The 20,067-nt window shown below is 38.7% G+C and overlaps 1 protein-coding gene across 2 annotated transcripts in view; it reads left to right on the top strand.

The window, feature by feature from the left end:
* Positions 1-4,139: 4,139 nt before the first annotated feature.
* The window catches only part of RIGI (RNA sensor RIG-I), a 47,367-nt gene continuing 31,439 nt past the window's right edge, over positions 4,140-20,067 (top strand). Inside the window, exons 1-9 of one of the 2 annotated variants that reach the window (XM_090274252.1) lie at positions 4,140-4,515; positions 8,600-8,734; positions 9,740-9,921; positions 12,541-12,688; positions 13,727-13,846; positions 15,269-15,370; positions 16,020-16,173; positions 16,700-16,958; positions 18,384-18,546. In XM_090274252.1, coding sequence (XP_090130378.1) covers positions 4,410-4,515; positions 8,600-8,734; positions 9,740-9,921; positions 12,541-12,688; positions 13,727-13,846; positions 15,269-15,370; positions 16,020-16,173; positions 16,700-16,958; positions 18,384-18,546 — 1,369 coding nt within the window. In that variant the 5' untranslated portion in view covers positions 4,140-4,409. The remainder of the gene's footprint in view (positions 4,516-8,599; positions 8,735-9,739; positions 9,922-12,540; positions 12,689-13,726; positions 13,847-15,268; positions 15,371-16,019; positions 16,174-16,699; positions 16,959-18,383; positions 18,547-20,067) is intronic. The other variant, XM_090274251.1, reaches the window with a different exon arrangement.

Raw genomic sequence — 20,067 nt, 5'->3', positions numbered from 1 at the left:
CATCCCTCACATTTTTGTGATGATGCTGGTGTAAACAAGCCTGCACTGCCAGTCATATAAAAGTATAACATGTACTGTTATGTACAGTACACAGTACTTGATAATGATAATAAATGGCTGTTATTGGTTTATGTATTTACTGCACTCTACTTTCTATTGCTACTTTAGAGTGTACTCTTTATACTTATAAAAATAGTTTGCTGCAACAGTATGCCATGTCATACTAGCAGCAGCTTTGTACAGTTCATGTTTACTGTGTCTCTTGACTGCATCATTTTCTTTTGTGCTTGATCTACTCTCATGTTTTATACAGTAGCATGCTGTACAGGCTTGTAGCCTAGGAACAACAGGCTGTATCATGTAGCCTAGGTGTGTAGTAAGCTATGCCATCTAAGTTGTATAAGTGCGCTCTATGATGTTCATGCAAGGATGAACTCACCTAACAAGGCATTTCTCAGATTTTATCTCCGTGGTTAAGTAGTATATGACTGTACCAAGAATTGTAGTTAAAAGAGATAAAAGTAACAGTGTATTTGATTAACTTGGATTGAAGGAATAGAGGAGCAGAGGAACAAAATTGGGTGCAACAAACAGCAAAATTGCAGTTTTAAGCCCATGTCAATAATTAAATGTGAATGGATTTATTGCTTTAATTAAAAGGCAGAGATTGTCAGACTGGATACAAAAACGAAGAGAAGGAAGGAAGGGAGAAAGAGAAAGAGAGAGGAAGAGAAAGAAAAAGAAAGAAGGAAAGAAAGAGAGGAGAGAAAGAAAGAAAAAGGAAAGAGAAAGAAAGGAGAAAGAGAAAGAGAAAGAAGAAAGAAAAGGAAAGAAAGACCCAACTATAAGCTGTATACTAGAGATGTACTTTTAATATTAACAGAGAAGTTGAAAGCAATAGGATGGAAAAAGATATATCATGTGAACAGTAAGCATAAGAAAGCTGTTACAGTTATAGTAATATCACATGAAGTAGACTTTGATAATAACAAGTATTAACAGAGACAAAAAGAGGGATTTTATAATGATAAAAGACATAATTTATCAGGAAAACAGAATCCTAAATATGTATGCATCTAGTAACAGAGCTACAAAATATGATGCAAAAACTGATAGAACAAAAGGGACACATGGACGAAAAAGTATTCATAGTTGGAGATTTTAACACCCCCTCTCAATACTGGACAGAACAAGTAGGGAGAAAATTAGTAAGGATATAGGAGACTTGAACCACACTATAACTGACCTAATTGACATTTATAGAACAGTACCCAAGAACTGCAGCATATACAATAGTCCCTCTCTATATCACGGTTCACTTCTCATGGCCTCACTGTATCGTGGGATTTAAAAAAATATTATACTTAATTATTTATCGTGGATTTTTCGCTATATCGCAGGATTTTGAAGTATCTGGAAGATACATCAATATAGTTCATATGCTGGGCCATAAAACAAGTTACAGTAACTTTCAAAGATCAAAATCTTATAACATAGTGATTATCTCAACAGATTAAAATCAGAAGCCAATAACCCTAAACGTTTAGAAAATTCCCAATATTTGAAAAATAAACAGCACACTTCTAAATAACTCATAGGTAAAAGAAGAAATCACAGGAGTATTAGAAACTATGGCAAATGGAATGACATTGAAAACAATATATCAGGATTGGTGGAATGTTAGAACTCAGCTGAGAAAAGAGAAATTTATAACTTCAAATGCTTATATTGGAAAAGAAAAATATATGAAATTGGTGAGCTAAACTTATACCTTAAACAAAGGAGCAAATTAAACACAAAGGTAGTTGGAGAAAAGACTAATGATTAGGATGGAACTCAGTGAAATAGAAAAATAGAGTGACAATTTCAAAAAATATCAAAGCCAAAGATGGTTTTTTGAAAAGATAAATAAAATTGTTAAATTCCTGGCAAGACTGAGTTTTTAAAAAGGTAAAGGATCATAAGGAATATCAAGAATAACTTTGTGTCAGTAAATTTAATAATGTAGAGGAAATGGTAAAATTGCTTAAAAAGCACAACTTACCAAAATTGATGAGATAAAATTAAAAAATCAGAATAGCCTTACATCTAGTAAAGAAATTGAAACATTTAAAGAATCTTCAAAGAAAATTCCAAGCCCAAATGGTTTCATTGGTGAATTCTATTAAACATTTAAAGAAGCATTGATACCAATCTTACACAAACCCTTGTTTTATGAGACCAGCATAACCCTGACATTGTAAGAAAAGAAATTTGCAGACCAATATCTTTTATGAACATAGATATACAAATATTAGCAAATTGAATCCAGAAATATATAAAAAATGATGTATACCATGACTAAATGGGATTTATTCCAGGAATTCTAGGTTGGTCTAATATTAAAAAATCAATCAATGAAATTCATTTTGTTAACGATACATGATCACCTCAACTGATGCAGAAAAAACATTTGAAAAATTCAATACCCATTCGTGATAACTGAGCAAACCAGGAATAAAAGAGAATGCTAATCTCATAAATGTCATCTAAGAAAACCTACAGGCAACATTGTAATTAAAGTGAAACATAGATGTTTCCCTGCTGAGATTAGTAGTAAAGTAAGGGTGTCAACTCTCACTACTTTCATTCAACTTTTTATTGGAGGTCATACGTGGTACAATAAGGAAACAAAATACAAGGCACAAAGATTGGAGAGAAAGAAGTAAAAAACATGTATTCACAAATGACATAATTACCCAGCAAAATTTAAGGAATCCACTGAACAGTTCCTAGACCCAATAAGTGATTTTAGCTAAGTTGCATAAAACAAGGTTAAAAAACAAACAAACAAAAAGCACTTGCATTTCTATATACTTGAAACAATTTGAAAATGAAACTTTAGAAACAATTCCATTTAGAGTAGCATCAAAGAACATATAATAGTTAAGATAAAATTAACAGATATGTATAAGACCTGTACTCTCAAAACTAAAATACTGCTTAGAGAAATTAAAGAAAACATATAAATAAATTCATGGATTAGAATTCAATATTGTTAAGATGTCAGTTCTCCCAAAGTTCATCTATAGGTTCAATGCAGCCTTGATGGGGTTGGGGGTGGACAGATTGGTTCTTATGCCATAGCAAAATACAAAGATCCTGGAATAGCCAATATAATCTTTACAAAGAAGAATAAAACAGCATCAGCAAACAGATATATATGGAACTGGTTAGTTAAAAATAGACCTGCACACATACAGTCAATTGCTTTTTTGACAAAGGTACCAAGGCTATTCAATGGGAGAAGGAAAAACTTGCAACAATTTGTGCTGGAACAATTAGAAGTATGGAAAAAAATGAGACATTGACTCCTACCTCACACTACAACACAATTAATTTGAGATTATCATAGACCTAAATGTAAAAGCTAAAAACACTAAGACTCTAAAAGAAAACAAGGAATACCTTAATGACCTAGGAATAGGCCAAGATTTTTTTGAGGATACAAGCACCAAACAGAAGAAACAACTGATAAATTAGGTTTCACCAAAATAAACTTTTGCTCAAACACTTTTAAGAAAATGAAACAGTAAGTCACAGACTGGGAGAGGACAGTTGGGATACATGTATTTGACAATGGGCTGGTGACCAGAATAAATAACTTGTAAACCCTTAATACAAACAAAAGCCACTCAGTCACCCAAAAGATCAGAGCAAATTCTTTACACACACACACACACACACAGATATGTAAGTGGCCAATAAATAAATGCAAATGTGCTCAACATCATTAATTGTTGTGAAATTAAAATTAAAACCACAATACACCATTTCACACCAACCAAGAGAGCAAGCAAACAAAAAAACCTGACCAGTGTGTGCATTTAGTGGATGCGCATCTACACTACCGGCAGGAATGCAGGTCAAGGAAACAGGTGGCAGTTCCCTGTAACGTTAAACGCACACTTACCCTAGGTCCCACGCAACCCAAAAGAAGTGGTTCCACTGCACACGTTTTTCAAAACTCAGAATTGTACACTTCAAATCTGAACTTTATTGAATCTACACTCTACGCTATACAAGCAAAAAATAAAATAAAATAAAATGAAAATCAAAAAAGCAATTTCCAGGGGTCCCTTCCTGCCCCTCCGGGTCCGCGAGCACCCAAAAGAGGGAAAAGTAGAGAGCCAGAGAAGAAACGAAACCTCGCGGGGAAATTGGAACCCGGCAGCTGTGCCCTGCGGTTGCCCCGCCTCCCCTCGGCCAGTTGCAGTTTCGATTTTTCCTTGACAATTGAGATTTCCCGTGCAGCTCTGCCTCTCCGCCCTAAGCTCATTTTTTCGGAACACCCCTCCCGGCTCGCTGCGAGCTTTAAAAGGAGTGGAGCGCAACAGAGGGGAGACTTCGCGGGGAGCTGATCTGCGGCCATGACGGCCGAGGAGCGGCAGAATCTGCACGCCTTCCGGGACTATGTCACGAAGATTCTGGATCCTACCTACATCCTGAGCTACATGGCCCCCTGGTTTAAGGAGGGTGAGTAGTTCCCAGTGGCGCCCACCCCTTGGGGCGGGGAAACAGTTCAGGACGCGTTTTCCCTTTGCTTCCTTGGCCCCCCTTCTTATAATCAAGATGGGTAGCCTGCTGGGAACGCAGAGTCTATGGCAACATCCCCACATTTTAGGCTGGAGTGTCAATTTGAGTGTGACCTTGGCGGCCTGGGTGGGGAAACTGAGTTTCAGCGAGGTGTAGTGACTTTCTTAGGGGTGCACATCTATTTGGATTCAAAGCTGAAGAAAGAAGTCACTGTCCATTTCATTTATTTCTACTAAGAGTTACTGTCTACTGGGTGTCTAGTTTCGTGCTGACATCAGAGATTCGGAAGTAAGATACAGACCCTGCCTTAAAATACTTTACAATTCAAGGTTTTGGGGGTGGGACAGATGTACACAAATGATTACAAAATACTGTCAGAGCTACAAGGACGTTGATGCTTACTCAGCCAGTTACTTCCAAAAAGCTGGAAACGAGAGGAGCAAGACTTGGACTGCATGGCTTTAGGTTTCAATTCAGGTGTTTCTATTCAGCTTTTGAGACACATGATGATGGATAATGGCCATTTTGTACATTTGTATTGGAGTATTTGGTGCTGGAGGTGAGCGCAGGCTTTGGGGAAAGAGAAGGGAGAGACTCAGGTTCCTAAATATCTTTCCTGAGGTGAGGCAGATTTTGGAAATTGCATTAAAGCAGGTGGGTAACTTTTTTGCTAATTGTTCTCAAGACCAAACCACAGGCTTTGGAGTGAGTAATGAGAAAGTACCACCAACAGTGAACCTGCGTTTTCTAGTTGTGCTCAGAATGAATTAACAAAGTAACATCATAATGACCACAGAGTAGCTTCTGTCCTCTGAAGACTGTAAGCCCCAGCAAGACATTCTTTTAGATTTCTCTAGAATGAATGAAACACTGACAAACTGGTGTGAATTCCATTTTTCATACACTCATGTATTGAGTCAATAAACAACTCATGTGTCAGGCATTATGCTAGCACTGGAGATAATTTACCCATATTACTACACATATTATTTAATAGGAAGCATCACATTAGAACTGAGAAATTAGTGGTGAACACAATAGAAATGGTCCCTGCCCTAATAGACATTAGAATGCATATTTGAAGGCAGGTAACTAAATAAACAATAGATAATAAAGTGTGGTAAGTGCTTTGATGGAAAACCATAGTGTACTGTGAGAACACATGGGTAGGATAGTTTTAAGTATATATGTTAGTTTTAATTTATAGTTAAAATGCAACCACAGTAAGAGTAACTGAAAGGTAAACTTTTTTTAAAAAAGCAAGCTAAGGAACATTGTACTATTATGTTCTTCTTCTTTAAGATTTTATTTATGAGAGGAAGGGGAAGGAGAAAGAGGGAGAGAAACATTGATCCTCAGTTACATCTCACATGCCCCCAACGGGGGACCTGGCCCTTAACCCGGGCATGTGCCCTGACTGGGAATTGAACTGGGGACCTTTTGGTTTGCTAACTGACACCCAATCCACTGAGCCACACCAGTTACAGTAATATTATCTTCTTTTTGAATGTTAAAGATACCATAGAGGTTTTATCAATATTTCTAGTCCTTCACCAGAGGCAACTCTTGTCATTTAGTTGCTTTTTGTGTTTCCTGTTCATTTCTTTATACTTTTATCACATACACATGGATCCATAAACTTTTTGCTTTCTCCCCATATTTTTCTGTTTTCTATTAGATTGGTAGTTTCTCTATGTCCTATTTTTTCCCCCCCTTGGCTACTTTGGAAGCTCTGGATTCTATTGGTTAACTTTAAATGTCATAAGTACTTTCTATCAGTCAGGATTCAGTCACAAGAGTGAAAATACTAATGAGGGTTATGGCTGGATATACACTTTTTGAGTCATTTATTTATTTGCCCTCATTAGAAAGCAGTGGGAGCTTATCTATATCCTATGCCTGTACATTCCCATGTGCACACACACAAATACACCGCTGTATTTAAATTACATTAGCAGTATTCTGTATCTCTTACTATAATTCTCTCCACGTGTTGGATATTGGGAAAGACGTTTCTTCTAGAGAGCTTGCATGGTCATTGGGGTTCTGCTGGGTTAGGTTATGCATGATATTTACTTAGGATATGCATGATATTTCAAGGTAGACCTGGGTGTGGGCTACAGACTTTTTGCAATATCCCTTGGAGTTAGACACTAACCCTGTATGCTGGAGGGGTGCTGAGGGAGCAGAATTCTGAATATTTATCCATTCCTTCAGTAACATTTTCTGGACACATTTATGCGCCAGGCATTTGTTGATAATTAGAATATAAAGATGAAGACAAAGATGATTACAACATGTCCATGGTTATAGTCTAAGGGAGAAGACAGATCCCCAGACAATTACTGTATACTGTGCAGTGTCCGTGCTCTAGTCAGAGGGACATGAAGAAGCTGAGAAAGCACACAAAAGAGATCAAGAAATTCTACCTCAGGAAGCTGAAGATGGCACATGTGCTATATACACGGGTGAACCTTGAAAACAGTATGCTCAGTGAAAGAACTCTGTCACAAAACCTACATGTTCTATGATTACCATTGATATGAAATATGTCCAAAATAAGCAAATCCTTAGAGACCCAAGCAGATTATTGGTTGCCTGAGGCCAAGGGGGAAGGGGTTAATGGGGAGTGACTGCTAATGAGTACAATATTTTTTGTATAATAATGAGAATGTATTAAAATTAGATAGCGATGATAGTTTCACAGCTCTTAAAAACCATTTAATTTTACACTTTAAAAGGGTTAGTTCTTCCCTGGCTGGTGTGGCTCAGTGGATTGAGTGCGAGCCTGCGAACCAAAGGATCTACAGTTCGATTCCCAGTCAGGGCACATGCCTGGGTTGTGGGCCAGGTCTCCAGTTGGGGGCACGTGAGAGGCAATCACGCATTGATGTTTCTCTCCCTCTCTTTCTTCCTCTCTTCCCCTCTCTCTAAAAATAAATAAGATTTTTTTAAAAAGGATTAATTTTATCTTTGCCAAGACAGAGAAGGAAAGCATTCTTTCCTTTCACTCACCATACCTTTGTTGAGTGTCTGTTACCTGCTATGGTCTTTTCTAATATCTGAGAATATAATGGTTAACCATCCAGACATCTGGCTTACTCCTTTGCGATTCACATTTCACTGACAATGGAAAAAAAGTGGAAAATTACCAATGTCAAATCATGTGAAGGCAATGGTTGGTTACCACCCCAGACTTGGAGTCAGTGTACAAAGTCAGTATGACAACCTGCAGGTTGGTGGGTAGTTTTCTGCTACCTGGTTTCACTGTGTTTCTCTTTAGCTCCTCTTACTTTCTTTTTTCTGCCATATTAACTACCATCTTAGCAAGAACCTGGAAAAAGGACCAGGAAAATATCTCTGTTTATTTCTAACCCTGCTTGCTGAGTCCACTGTAATTGTTGTTGATACCATGGAGTGGTCCTATCCTCACAATTGTAGTCCTACAGATAATTCAGACTTTAGAACAAGAGACTATTAAAATGGTGGAGGAAGCCTTTGTTCTTCTATCTAATCCAGTGCTACCATGACTTCTCCCTTGTTTTGGGAGACTTTTTCATACATCTCTAAGAAACTTGTTTCCTTTTTAATATTTAAAAAAAATTTTCAACTGTTTCAATGTGGCTTCTTTATATATATCCTTGGTTATAGGACTTCTCTTCAGCTACCCTTCAGTGGATTCTCAGTGATGGTTGCTCTGTATTTCAGCTATAATTTTGATGTGGTCTTGGGAGGAGGTGAGCACATCTTTGCCTACCCTGCCATCTTCTCCTTTTCTTTAGGACTGCCCTAGAGTGTGCTCCCAGACTTCCATACCAAACTAGGAGAGTTTTCAGAGAGGATAGGTGGGAGGATTGGTGAAGAATGGGCAGAGAATTTGTCGTCCTCTTGCAGTTCCTTCCATTGCAGTGATTTGTTACCGTTTCCATCCCCACTTGAGAAGGGCTGACAACCCTTTTCAGGTTTTTCTCCCAGTGATTAATGGTTCTACAGTTTGATGAGTCACTCTTGTTTCTGTTTCTAGATGAGATGCAGTATATTCAGGCTGAGAAAAACAACAAGGGTGTGATGGAGGCTGCCTCACTTTTTCTCAAGTTCCTGTTGGAACTCCAGGAGGAAGGCTGGTTCCGTGCCTTTCTGGATGCTCTTAACCATGCAGGTTAGTTCATTCTTTTTACTTACCTGACTCTTTCAGAATGCTGTAAAAGTGAAATGCTATTAATTTTGAGGTATCTACATATAGTTCATGTCTTTTCATCTGAGGCAATGTAAAGACTATTTTCAGGCAAATAATACAATTGTCTACCTGAAATATACAAAGGAATCTACAGAGTATTGTACTTAATGGGAGAGTGTAGCAAGTTTATTGGATATAAAATCAGTATACAAAAGTTAGTTGCATTTTCACCCACTGGAAGCAAATAGAAAATCTAATCTAAAATGAAATATCATTTATAATAGTAACGGATGTTAGCATGTATTTAGGAATTAACCTAGCAAAAGATGTGTAAAGTCTGAATGGAGAATATGATAAAATGTTATTGAAAGATATTAAAGAAGTCCTATCTAAGTGGTGATATATACCCATGCACATGGGGAGGAAGAATTGATATAATAAAAATGTCATCTCTCCCTACATTGATCTCTGTATTCAGTACAATTCTAGTAAAAATCTTATATGCTTTTTCATGAGTTTGACAAGCTAATTCTAAAATGTATTTGGCCCTGGCTGGTGTGGCTCAGTAGATTGAGTGCTGGCCTGCTAACTAAAAGGTCACGGGTTCAATTCCTATTCAGGGCACATGCCTGGGTTATGAGCCAGGTTCCAGGTTGAGGGTGTGCGAGAGGCAACCAATCTTCCCTCGCACATAGGTGTTTCTCTCCCTCTCTTTCTCTCTTCCCTTCTCTCTAAAAGTTAATAAATAAAATCTTTAAAAAAAGAAAAAAAAGAAAAGGTCAAGAAGCAGTTACAGGACAGGAAGCCACTCTCAAAATGTTGTAAGGAGGAAGTTACAATCCCTGTTCAAAACAACACTCGTTACTTCTGGTCAGCAGCCACCTGACCAGCCCTCAGTTATGGGAGAGGGAAGGGCCATGTCAATTGACTTAACAATTTTTAAGTTGGTCTCACAAAAATAACCAATTCTTCTATTTTTTTTTTCAGGTTATTCTGGACTTTATGAAGCTATTGAAAGTTGGGATTTCCAAAAAATTGAAAACTTGGAGGAGTATAGATTGCTTTTAAAGCGTTTGCAACCAGAATTTAAAAACAGAATTAATCCAAATGATATTCTTCCTGAAATTTCTGAATGTTTAATTAATCAGGAATGTGAAGAAATTACACAGGTAATTTAATTGAAATAAAATTCTGAATTTAGGGGAAATAATTTGAACATGGAAAATGTTTTCTGTTTTCTATAGTGTTTTAGACCCAAGAAAGATCACTGAAATCCATAAAAGTCCTCAAATCTAAGGTATAATTACCTAGAATAATACTTTGTGAACTTGAAACCAGAGGGCAACCGAGACCAGAACTTGTGCTGCCTGTCACTGCTCAGCCAAAAAGCAGAGACAGGGATTGGATTATAATTGTGCTTTTGCTTAATATCAGAGGCTAACATTCTGAGAAGGTGGCGGGTAAAATCCTAACATCCGCTTTACTTGGAGCTTCCAGAAGCAAGTTTATATAGGGGAAACATAGGAATTTGGGAAGGGGAAAGTTCCTGGGGGGAGTGCAGACGTGCTGTTTCTCTTGGGAGGGGGAGCTGAAAGGGAAGTCTGCAGCTTCTTCCCAAGCTGGCTCCTTTGGTCAGGTGTTCTCTCTCTGTTTGCGTTAGAATTCACCTTTCTTCCCCAGAGGCCTGTGGTTTATGGCCAGGAGGGTTATGTATTCTCTGGTTAGGAAGATAGGTCTAGAGCTCAACTATTTTGTGTTTGTTTTAATTTTGTCTCAGTTTCCCCAATCCACCTGCCCAGGAATTTTCTTAGCTTCTTACTATCTTGTCTCAAACTGAGTAGTTTTTATGTCACAAGTTTTTTTTAGGTTTGCCCTATTTTCAATTATATTATTACTTTGTGAATAATATTTTATGCAAATTTAAATAAAATCAGACAGTTCAGCAAATAAAAAGAAAAATACAGTAGACTATAGTGGTTAAGTGTTCAGGCTTTGGACACAAATTTTATTAGAATCCTAGCTCAGCTATTACTGAGCAAAGCAGGCTTGTTCATGTGGCGCCTTGGTGTAAGACCCAACAATTACTGTTGAGAAAAACAGGTCTTTATTTACAATATTCCAGCCTTGGGGGGTGGGGGGGGGGCTGGGAGCACTTCAGCTTGAACCCCTGTTCTCCCATGAGACCCAGCACTTCCCTTGCTCCCCAAAAGTCTGTAAGCCAAAACCAAGCCCAATAGTTCCCCATTCCTAATCTATCAGCTCTCTCCTTCAGGATCTGAGGTACATTGTCATCAGCCTCCATATAGCAGTCCAGAAAAGCATGTGCCATGTTACACTGGATCATGGTGAAGTCCAGGAAAGGCACAAGTACTGAGAGAGTGTCCTTTCTGTATGTCCTGAGTTCCAGGAGTCCAGATAGAGTCCAGGTCTGCAAGGCGGAGTCCTTGGTGGCTTCGGAGTCAGCTGGAGCTGGCATGATCAAAGCAGCAGCAGGCCTGCTTTCCTACTAGCTCAGTCGCATGACCGAATCCTGACTACAAACTGCATAGCTACGTCTTCTCACATGGCTGCTACAACCTGCTACTTCATCATGCTTCTCTAACATGCTTCTATTGTGGTTCTTCTCATGGTTGACGGGGGGCCCTTCTTCATCCTGTCATACTGCATGGCCCTTCTTTCACATCAGACTTCATGGTAGACAACAGGGCCCTTCTTCCTTCTTTTCAACTGTATGGTCCCGCTGCCTTATGGCTCCCCCCTTATTTTAAGTGCTGACTCGGAGCTCTGTACCTCATTTTATAAAAAATATCTTAAGCTGCATCATCTGCCCTTTTCCTAGCCTTTTACCAAGGCAGTAGTACAGCTATTATCGAGCTACCAGCCTGCCATAGATATGCAAAATGCCTTAAAAGCTGTACTGTCTTCTTCCCCACGCCCAAACCGTGGGCAATGGGGACTTAGGGGAAGGTGCTCTATTACATAACCACTTACTAGTGGTATGATCTTAAGTAAGTTACTTAGTTTCTCGAAGTCTCTGTTTATTCACATATAATATGGAAATAATATAGTATACTATTACTATATTTTTATAAAGATTAAATGAGATAATACATGTAAAGTGCTTACATAAGCTTGGCACCTAATAAGTGCTCAGTAAATGAGTTATTATGATTAGTAATAGTCATGTAAGTCTCACTACCCTGAAAAAATGGTAGTATTTGGTTTTATTCTTCCAAATATCTCTCTATGCCAATATACCCATATTTTAATGGCTGTTAAGTGGATTGTTTTTCTACTATTGCTGACAATGATCAGCTATAAGATCTCAGAAAAGGTGAGATTGCTTTGCTTGACATAGTAATATAATATGTCGAAGACAACGGCAAAGAAAAGGGTATCTTAAAAGATTGTGTTGGATGGCATTGACTGGTGTGGCTCAGTTGGTTGAGCATCTTCTTGCAAAGCTAAAGGTCGCTGGTTCGATTCCCGGTCAGAGCACATGCCTGGGATGCGGGTTCGGTCCCTGGTGCGGGTGCGTATGAGAGGCAGTTGATCAATGTTTCTCTCTCACAGAGATGGTTCTCTCCCTCTCTTTTCTCCCCACTCCCCCCTCTCTAAAAAGTAAAATCTTTTAAAAGAAAAGACTATTAGAGGGATAAAAATGGTCACAAATAAGACCTGTAGAACCATAGTGTACAGTGATAGCACTTGAGGTATTTCTTCAATAAAAACTTTTAAAAGGAGAACTTTGAAATAATTGATCAATCAACTATGGTTGTCTTGCTTAGGTTTGTTCCAACAAGGGGCCGATGGCAGGCGCAGAGAGAATGGTTGAGTGCCTTCTCAGATCAGACAAGGAGAATTGGCCCAAATCTTTGAAACTTGCTTTGGAGAAAGAAGAGAGCAATTTCAGTGAACTGTGGATTATAGAGAAAGGTAGGCAAACCATTCTCATCCAGAATTAGCCCATCTCGTCCAAAGGATTTGGGGAAGGCAGAGTCTGAGCTCACTGTCTGGGTTTAGATTATCAGAGAAATAGCTTGCAAATTCTAGAGTTAAAAAGACTCACCCAATTTCATAGTAGACTCATGACAGACATTGCTTGTTTCTCTGCCTGGAAGCCACGTGGAACTGAACCAGAACAGGACTGAAAGAAAGAATCTATTGGGGTTAAGTAACTGAACCATCATTTGGCTTCCTGGAACTAACCTCAGAGCATTGTTTTAAAGGCTGAATTTGGTGAACCGTCTGAGTGTCTGGCTTTAGCTTTTCCCAGGCTTCTTTATATCACCATTGTTCCAGAAAATGTCTGTATAAATGCACATCTGATTTCTGATTTCTTGAGTCAGGCCAGGAATGCAAGATACGAATATCTGCTAAATCGTGCTTCTCTAGTGTGTATGTGAGTCACCTGGGGATCTTGTTCAAATGCAGATTCTGATTCAGTAGGGGCTCAAGAGTCTGCATTTCTAACAAATTCTGGAAATTGCTGATCTATGTTCCTCACTTTGAGTAAGAAAGTCTGAAATGACATTGGAGTTCAAACTCCACATTGAGATAGCAAACTCAAAAAGATTCCTTTAATTATTTTATTTTTAAAAAAGATTTTATTTATTTATTTTCAGAGCGAGGGGAAGAGAGGGAGGAGGGGGACAGAAACATCAATGTGCGAGAGAAGCATTCATTGATCAGTTGCATCTTGTGTGCCCCAAGCCGGGGACCTGACCTGCAGCCCGAGCATGTGCCCTGACTGGGAATTGAACAGGCAAACTTTCCGTTCACAGGCTGTTGCTCAATCCACTGAGCCACGCCAGCCAGGGCTCCTTTAATTGTTTTAAAAGGTGAGGGGGATGTTTGCAAGAAATCATAATGGAAGTTTAAAATTTTATATTAAAAGCTCATTGTAAGGCTTTCACCATCAGGACTAAAATCAGGTTATGTCAAGAGTCTAAGATGTTGTTTGATCCCATAAAGGTGCAAAAGAGAAAATGAAAGATCATGAGGATGAAGAAATAGAAACTTCTGACATACAGATTTTCTACAAGGAAGAACCAGAATGCCAGAATCTCAGTCAGAATTCATGTCCACCTTCAGGTACCCAGCATCGTTTCTTCTCTTCCACAATGGTGCTCTTCATGTATTTTGTGTGGCGACATGTTTTCAGTACCAAAAGTCAAAGCCTTATGGGAAGGTTTTTTAAGGGAAAGTAAGAAAGAAAAGAAAATTTACATTCCAAAATTACTTTATATTGTAATTAATAATGTTATTCTCATGCTTCCATAACTATTGTCAGCTTCTTATTCCTCTATTATCTTTTTTTTTTTTGTCTTTCATCACTAAGAAAGTTATAGGCATGTGTATATTGAAAATGTAAATAGCCTTCCCGGGAACTCAATATCTGAAATCCTGCTTTCATAGACAGAATTCAAAAATTAGCCCTGCTTTCTAAAGGAGCACCTCTACTATTTGAGAGTCACTTGGTCTATTTCCTTTTAAGATCCCAGGGCTGCCGTGTAAGTTGGTGGAGTGTGTGCACTGCACAGATGTACGGGACTGTGTGGTGGAGTGGGGCTTGAGATCCAGCCTGTGCTGTTTGTCAGACAGTACATTGAGGGCTATGTCCTCCATGAGGACACTTTTACTAATTCTTACAGAGGCACTGGATGAGTTAGCTGTGGCCCTATAAGGCCCATGTTATGGTTCTAGAAGCATATTTTCATGAGGAGATCAGATAATTGCATAATAAGCCATAGTAAAAAGTTATTTACTAAAGGGCATCAGGGAAGAGATTCTGATTTACAATGGGTAATGTTAGAAGAAAGATGTGATTTGGGGATAACACGACAAGAAGCAAATTTACAGATTACTTCTGCAACCGAACGATAAAACTTTTTTGGTCGTTCCAGAACAAAATCAATGAATGTAAATTGCTTTAAACTTTTCTGACATGTTAAAGTCCTTAGTGAGCTCTCTTAACCTTACAGAAATTCTCTTGTTTTTTAAAATGGATAGAGTGGACTCGATAGATGATTTTCAAGGTATCTGTTGCTCTTAACTTTATGCTTAATCTGTTAGTGAGATAAAGCCTCTGATTGTTTTTTAAAACTTCTGTTTCTGTTGAGAGAACATACCATGTGAGAGCCTGTAGAACTACAAAACATGATTGCTCTTCAATAAGAAATTGCTTTGAGGATTCAGTATTTACAGTTTAGTGTTTTCCAAAGGTCTTGGAGGGATTTGTTCCTTTTTTGTTCCATGTAGCATTTCCTTTAACTGGCGGCCATGGCCATCTGTCTTGCCCTGAATTAAGGCATTCATTTTTTTAGTTTTTTTTTTTTCTTGTCTTCTTGCCATCAGTACTTTGTCACTGAGAGAGAATCAGTGGAGAAGCTGCAATGGTTAACAAGAAACAAGGATTCTAAACTTTCTTACATGAGGCCCTTCTTGTTGGATAGCTATTGTCTTGATTCCTCAGAGCTGTAACTATTTGGTAATTTTGTTCCTTTTGTGTTTCAGAAGTGTCTGATACTCACAGCCCAATGAAGCCAAGAAATTACCAACTAGAGCTTGCTTCTCCTGCTATAAAAGGGAAAAACACAATAATATGTGCTCCTACTGGTAAGCTGATGGCCATTACTTATATGGTCTGTTTCTCTGGTTGCTTCCCTTTCTGTCCTTTTATTAAATACTAGGATGAAATGGGCAAGTTTTAGTTTTTACCTTGTTCTATTTCTCTTTTGAGAAAACCATCCTATTAATATAGCCTTATAGTACAGTGATCCCTCACTTATCACAGGTATTACGTTCTAGACACCCCCCCCACCCCCTGTGATAGGCGAAAATCCACGCAGTAGGAACCTTACATTTATTTTGGTATTTACTGTACAGCATCACAAAATCCCGCGATATAGCGAAAAATCTGCGATAAATAATTAAATATAATATTTTAAAAAATCCCACGATACAGTGAGGCCACGATAAGTGAACCGCGATATAGAGAGGGACTACTGTATTTTAAAGGATACAAGGGAAAAGAAAAAGGCCATCTTTTAGCTTGCTTCAGGCCTTGACGGAGTACATATTACCTCGGAAGTAGCTTGGTGTTTTTTAGTCATAATGTAAATTCTGCCATTGTTAAACCATCTACATTACCAATTTTTACTAGTCCACCGCGTGGTTTTAGGAGAGCCCCAAATAGTTACCTTTCTGTAGAAATATTTTAGTACGATATTAGTTACATATTTTCTTTTTCTTTATATGTTAAAAGGTTGTGGAAAAACCTTTGTTGCACTTCTTATATGTGAACATCATCTTAAAAGCTTTCCACAAGGACAGAAGGGGAAGGTTGTATTTTTTGCTAATCAAATCCCAGTGTATGAACAACAGAAATCTGTGTTCGTAAAACATTTTGAAAGACGTGGGTAGGTATAATCGTTGCTCCAAGTTCTTTTTCTCTAGTTTTATGTAACTGATGTGCTTTCTGCTTTGTTTGGTTTTTGGAAAATCATGATTCAAAAAGTTCATAGTAGATTCAGATTTTATATAATCTAGATGTAATTCCTTCATGGATTCAAGTCTGTTTTGTTAGCTCTACCTGAAATCCTAAACTCCTTTGGTTAGCTCTTGCAGAATAAGTAAATGACTTAAGAGATAAATTTTACATTTAAATGGCACATTTAAGTTTTTAATCATTTTATAATTTATTTTCTATTACTCTTTAACTACTATTGTCTTTCTTAGTGGCTTGAAAGAATTAATATATACTCCTAGAAATCTTAACTAGCTAACATTTATTGATCACTTATTGTGTGTAAGACTGCTAAGCACTTGTCTCCTTTTAGACTTAAGGAGAACTGAATCAATTAATGTTCTGATCTAGTGTTTCATATCTTCATGGTTCCTCATTCACACTGTGGTTGGTAACAGGCAATTTCTGTCATTTTCCAGGTACAAAGTTACAGGCATTTCTGGAGAAACACTTGAGAGTATCTCAGTGGAACAGATTGTCGAGAACAATGACATCATCGTTTTAACTCCACAGATCCTTGTGAATAGCCTTAAAAATAGGAGTATCCCATCACTCTCTGTCTTTACTTTGATGATATTTGATGAATGCCACAACACCAACAAACGCCATCCTTACAACGTGATAATGTTTAATTATCTTGATCAGAAACTTGGAGGATCTTCAGATCCACTGCCCCAGGTATTTGCTAAGTCAGATGGATTTCTAGGATTCCTAAATCCTATTGACGTACTCCTATGGCCACAGTGAGGATGTCCCTTTCAAGTCCTAAGTCCACCCTGTATAACTCATAGATTCATTTTGATTCATTTATTCATTTATCAACTCAGCATATATGTATCAAGTGCCTCCATGCACTGTGCAAGGCACTGGGGATACAAATATAAAAAGACATAATCCTTGCCCTCAAACAGCTGAAGTTTTGTTGGGAGCCAAATCTGTAAGAATTATGTCATAACTTATCATGATGGCACACTATGGAGATGAGTACATGGTGCAGAAGTTACATTTGGCAAAAACTAACAAAGATTACACGGCAGATAGTTGGGTGGTTTTCAGTAAAGGCTACTGTGTGTCCAAAGGCACAGAACCATGAAAGAAGATGGTGTGTTCATGAATCTTGAAACTTCAATATCACTTGAGTGCAGAGTGTAAAGTAGTGAATAGCAGTAGGTGAGGCAGGATGGGAGAGAGGGACCAATTGATAGGTCAGGATGCCAGGAGAGAACAGCGGTTTGCAGTAAGTAGGCAAGTAGGTGGATTAGTACAAGGGACGAGATGGAAAACTGTTTGTTTGGGTGTCCTCAGAAGGAAGGGTGTGAGAGGAGTCAAGGCAGAGAGCAGTTCTTAGATGGGAGCAGGAAGGGTAAGAAAACTGGCATATAACCCCTCTTTCCTCTTGAATGCAGGAGAGGTAGATAGATCCTTTGCTGAGTTAATCAGATGGGAGTAGGGAAGGAAGCTCAGGGTGCAGAGAACAGATTTGAAATGAAGACAGATAACTAATACGCAGAAGAATTGACTGTGTCATATTGGGGGCTCAAGTGAAGTTGGAAATCATTAATTTATAGAATACTAATTTCACATTTGTGTGAATTTCTCTAGTCCTAATAATCACCAATTTATTAGGTGACCATTAAGCTAAATTATTTACAAACGTTATCTTACTAAATTCACACAGCCACCATTTTAAATCACTATTGTTACCTGGCTTTACAGAGAGTAGAAGATACACGTAACATGGCTGAGATTGGAATGGAAGTGTGTCTGATTTCAGTCCTTTTCCTTTTCAGTATGTTCTTCTACACGTCATGGGGACACAAGGGTAAAGCAGGGAGAAGCCCTGCCTTGAAAAGCTTTCCTCTCTTCATTTCTATCCTGATTTGTGTGCAGCTGATGAGTCGTGACTTCTGCATTTGTTCAGGGCTCTGCTTCATGAGAACCTTTCCATTTGCAACATCATAGAGGATTTCAGGGAAGAGAATGTTCTTGCTCTTTATCTGAAGTTAAGGGGAAAGCCTACTTTAGCAGGAGAGAGTTACATGAGGGGCTGTGGAAATGTCATACTTTTCCCAGACATCTGACAGTCTCGCGTGCTCTCCACAGGTCATTGGGCTGACTGCCTCAGTTGGCGTTGGGGATGCCACAAATGTAGCCGAAGCCATGGAGTATATCTGCAAGCTGTGTGCTTCTCTGGACGCATCAGTGGTAGCTACAGTCAAAGACAACTTGCAGGAACTGGAGGAAATTATTTATAAGCCCCAGAAATGTAAGTGGGATCCAGTAACCAGCCCTTTGGGACTTTGTTTTCCTCTAATAGTTCTAGTTCAGAGCCATTTGGATGAACACAGAATTTTTACCCTTTCTCTCTTTGGTAGAAAGTACTTAACCCCAAACTTGGGAAATAATCATGTTTCTGGCCTCTCTCCTCAACTGAGCTTTCTCCTCAAGCAATGGCTGAAGCTCAGGAATGGCCTGCAGAAAGCAAACAGTTGTACTCTTCAGCTTTCCGAAACTCTCATACAGATACTAACAGCAAGAGGGAGAGGGGATGAGAAAATCTAAGTGTATATATTGCCAAGAGCCAGGCTCAGTCCTGTGCAGTGTTCCATGTCTGAGGAGGATACTGTGTGGTCATTCATTATTTCAATATTTTTTTTAAATATTTTATTTATTTTTAGAAAGAGGGGAAGGAAGAGAGAAAGAGAGGGAGAGAAACATGGATTGTGTTGTTGCCTTTCGCACACCCCCAACGGGGAACCTGGCCTGCAACCCAGGCCTGTGCCCTGACTGGGAATCGAACCAGCGACACTTTGGTTCACAGGCCACATTATTTCAATATTTATCTGATAATTTTAGTTGAAATTAAATGAATTCATCATACCTTACCTCAAAAGATCAGAATATATTTTTTTATAAGATTGACTAGCAAATGTTTATTGGGTACCAGTGCTGTATGAATTCAGCGAGGGCGAGAGGAGAGAGGAGATACACATGACTTCATCCTTGGTCTCTCAATAGCCTATAACGATATAAGACAGAACAAACACACATGATAGTCAGGGAGGGGGCAGTTACATTTCTTTCTGGGAGCTGCCTATAAGGGGTTTATGGAAGGTACACGATCTCAGCTTTTTTAGTATCAAGTACACATTTATTTATAGTCCTGTCCCCGCTGCCCTCTGAGCTTCATCTCCTCCCAGCTCCCATAAACCCAATCCTGTTCTGTTCCTGTGGGTTCCTCAAATGTGTCATATGCCTTCTCTCTCTAACTTTTGTCCCTGCTGTACTTCGTACATGACTGTGTTTGCTTCTTCCTTTCCTCTTCTCCTACTTATTCCACAACACTGCCTCCTTTGGAAGGACTTGGATTCCTTTCCCTGTGCTCCACGACACTTGCACATGCTAATTTTACAGCACTCTACTGTGTTTATTTGGCTACATATCTTTCTCTCCCCTGAGAACACAGACCTGTCTGGAGAATGGAGTGTGTTCTTTTCAACTCTCTACCACCAAAATATGGCATGTGGTGGGCAATTAATAAATTTCTGCTGAAACAACGTGATAATGAATGTTAGGAACAGTGTGAACACTTCTGAGGGCTGGGTGGGAAAGGATCAAAGAACAGAGACAGGGTCAAAAAGTGTGGCATTTGCAGAGATAAGGCAGATAGCTACTAGTCGCATCAGAACAGGGGCTCTGTGTTCAGTAACAGGAAAGCCAGAGTGCAAAGTTCAATTAGACCCAGAGCATAGTAGATATGTTAGAGAGATGCATTATCAGAGAGGTG

This window comes from Furipterus horrens, unplaced genomic scaffold (genome assembly GCF_987537825.1).
Source record: "Furipterus horrens unplaced genomic scaffold, mFurHor1.1.pri manual_scaffold_4, whole genome shotgun sequence".
In the NCBI taxonomy this organism is placed as follows: domain Eukaryota; kingdom Metazoa; phylum Chordata; class Mammalia; order Chiroptera; family Furipteridae; genus Furipterus; species Furipterus horrens.
The sequence above is the reverse complement of the archived record's forward strand: the minus strand, read 5'-3'. Positions and strand labels throughout refer to the sequence as shown.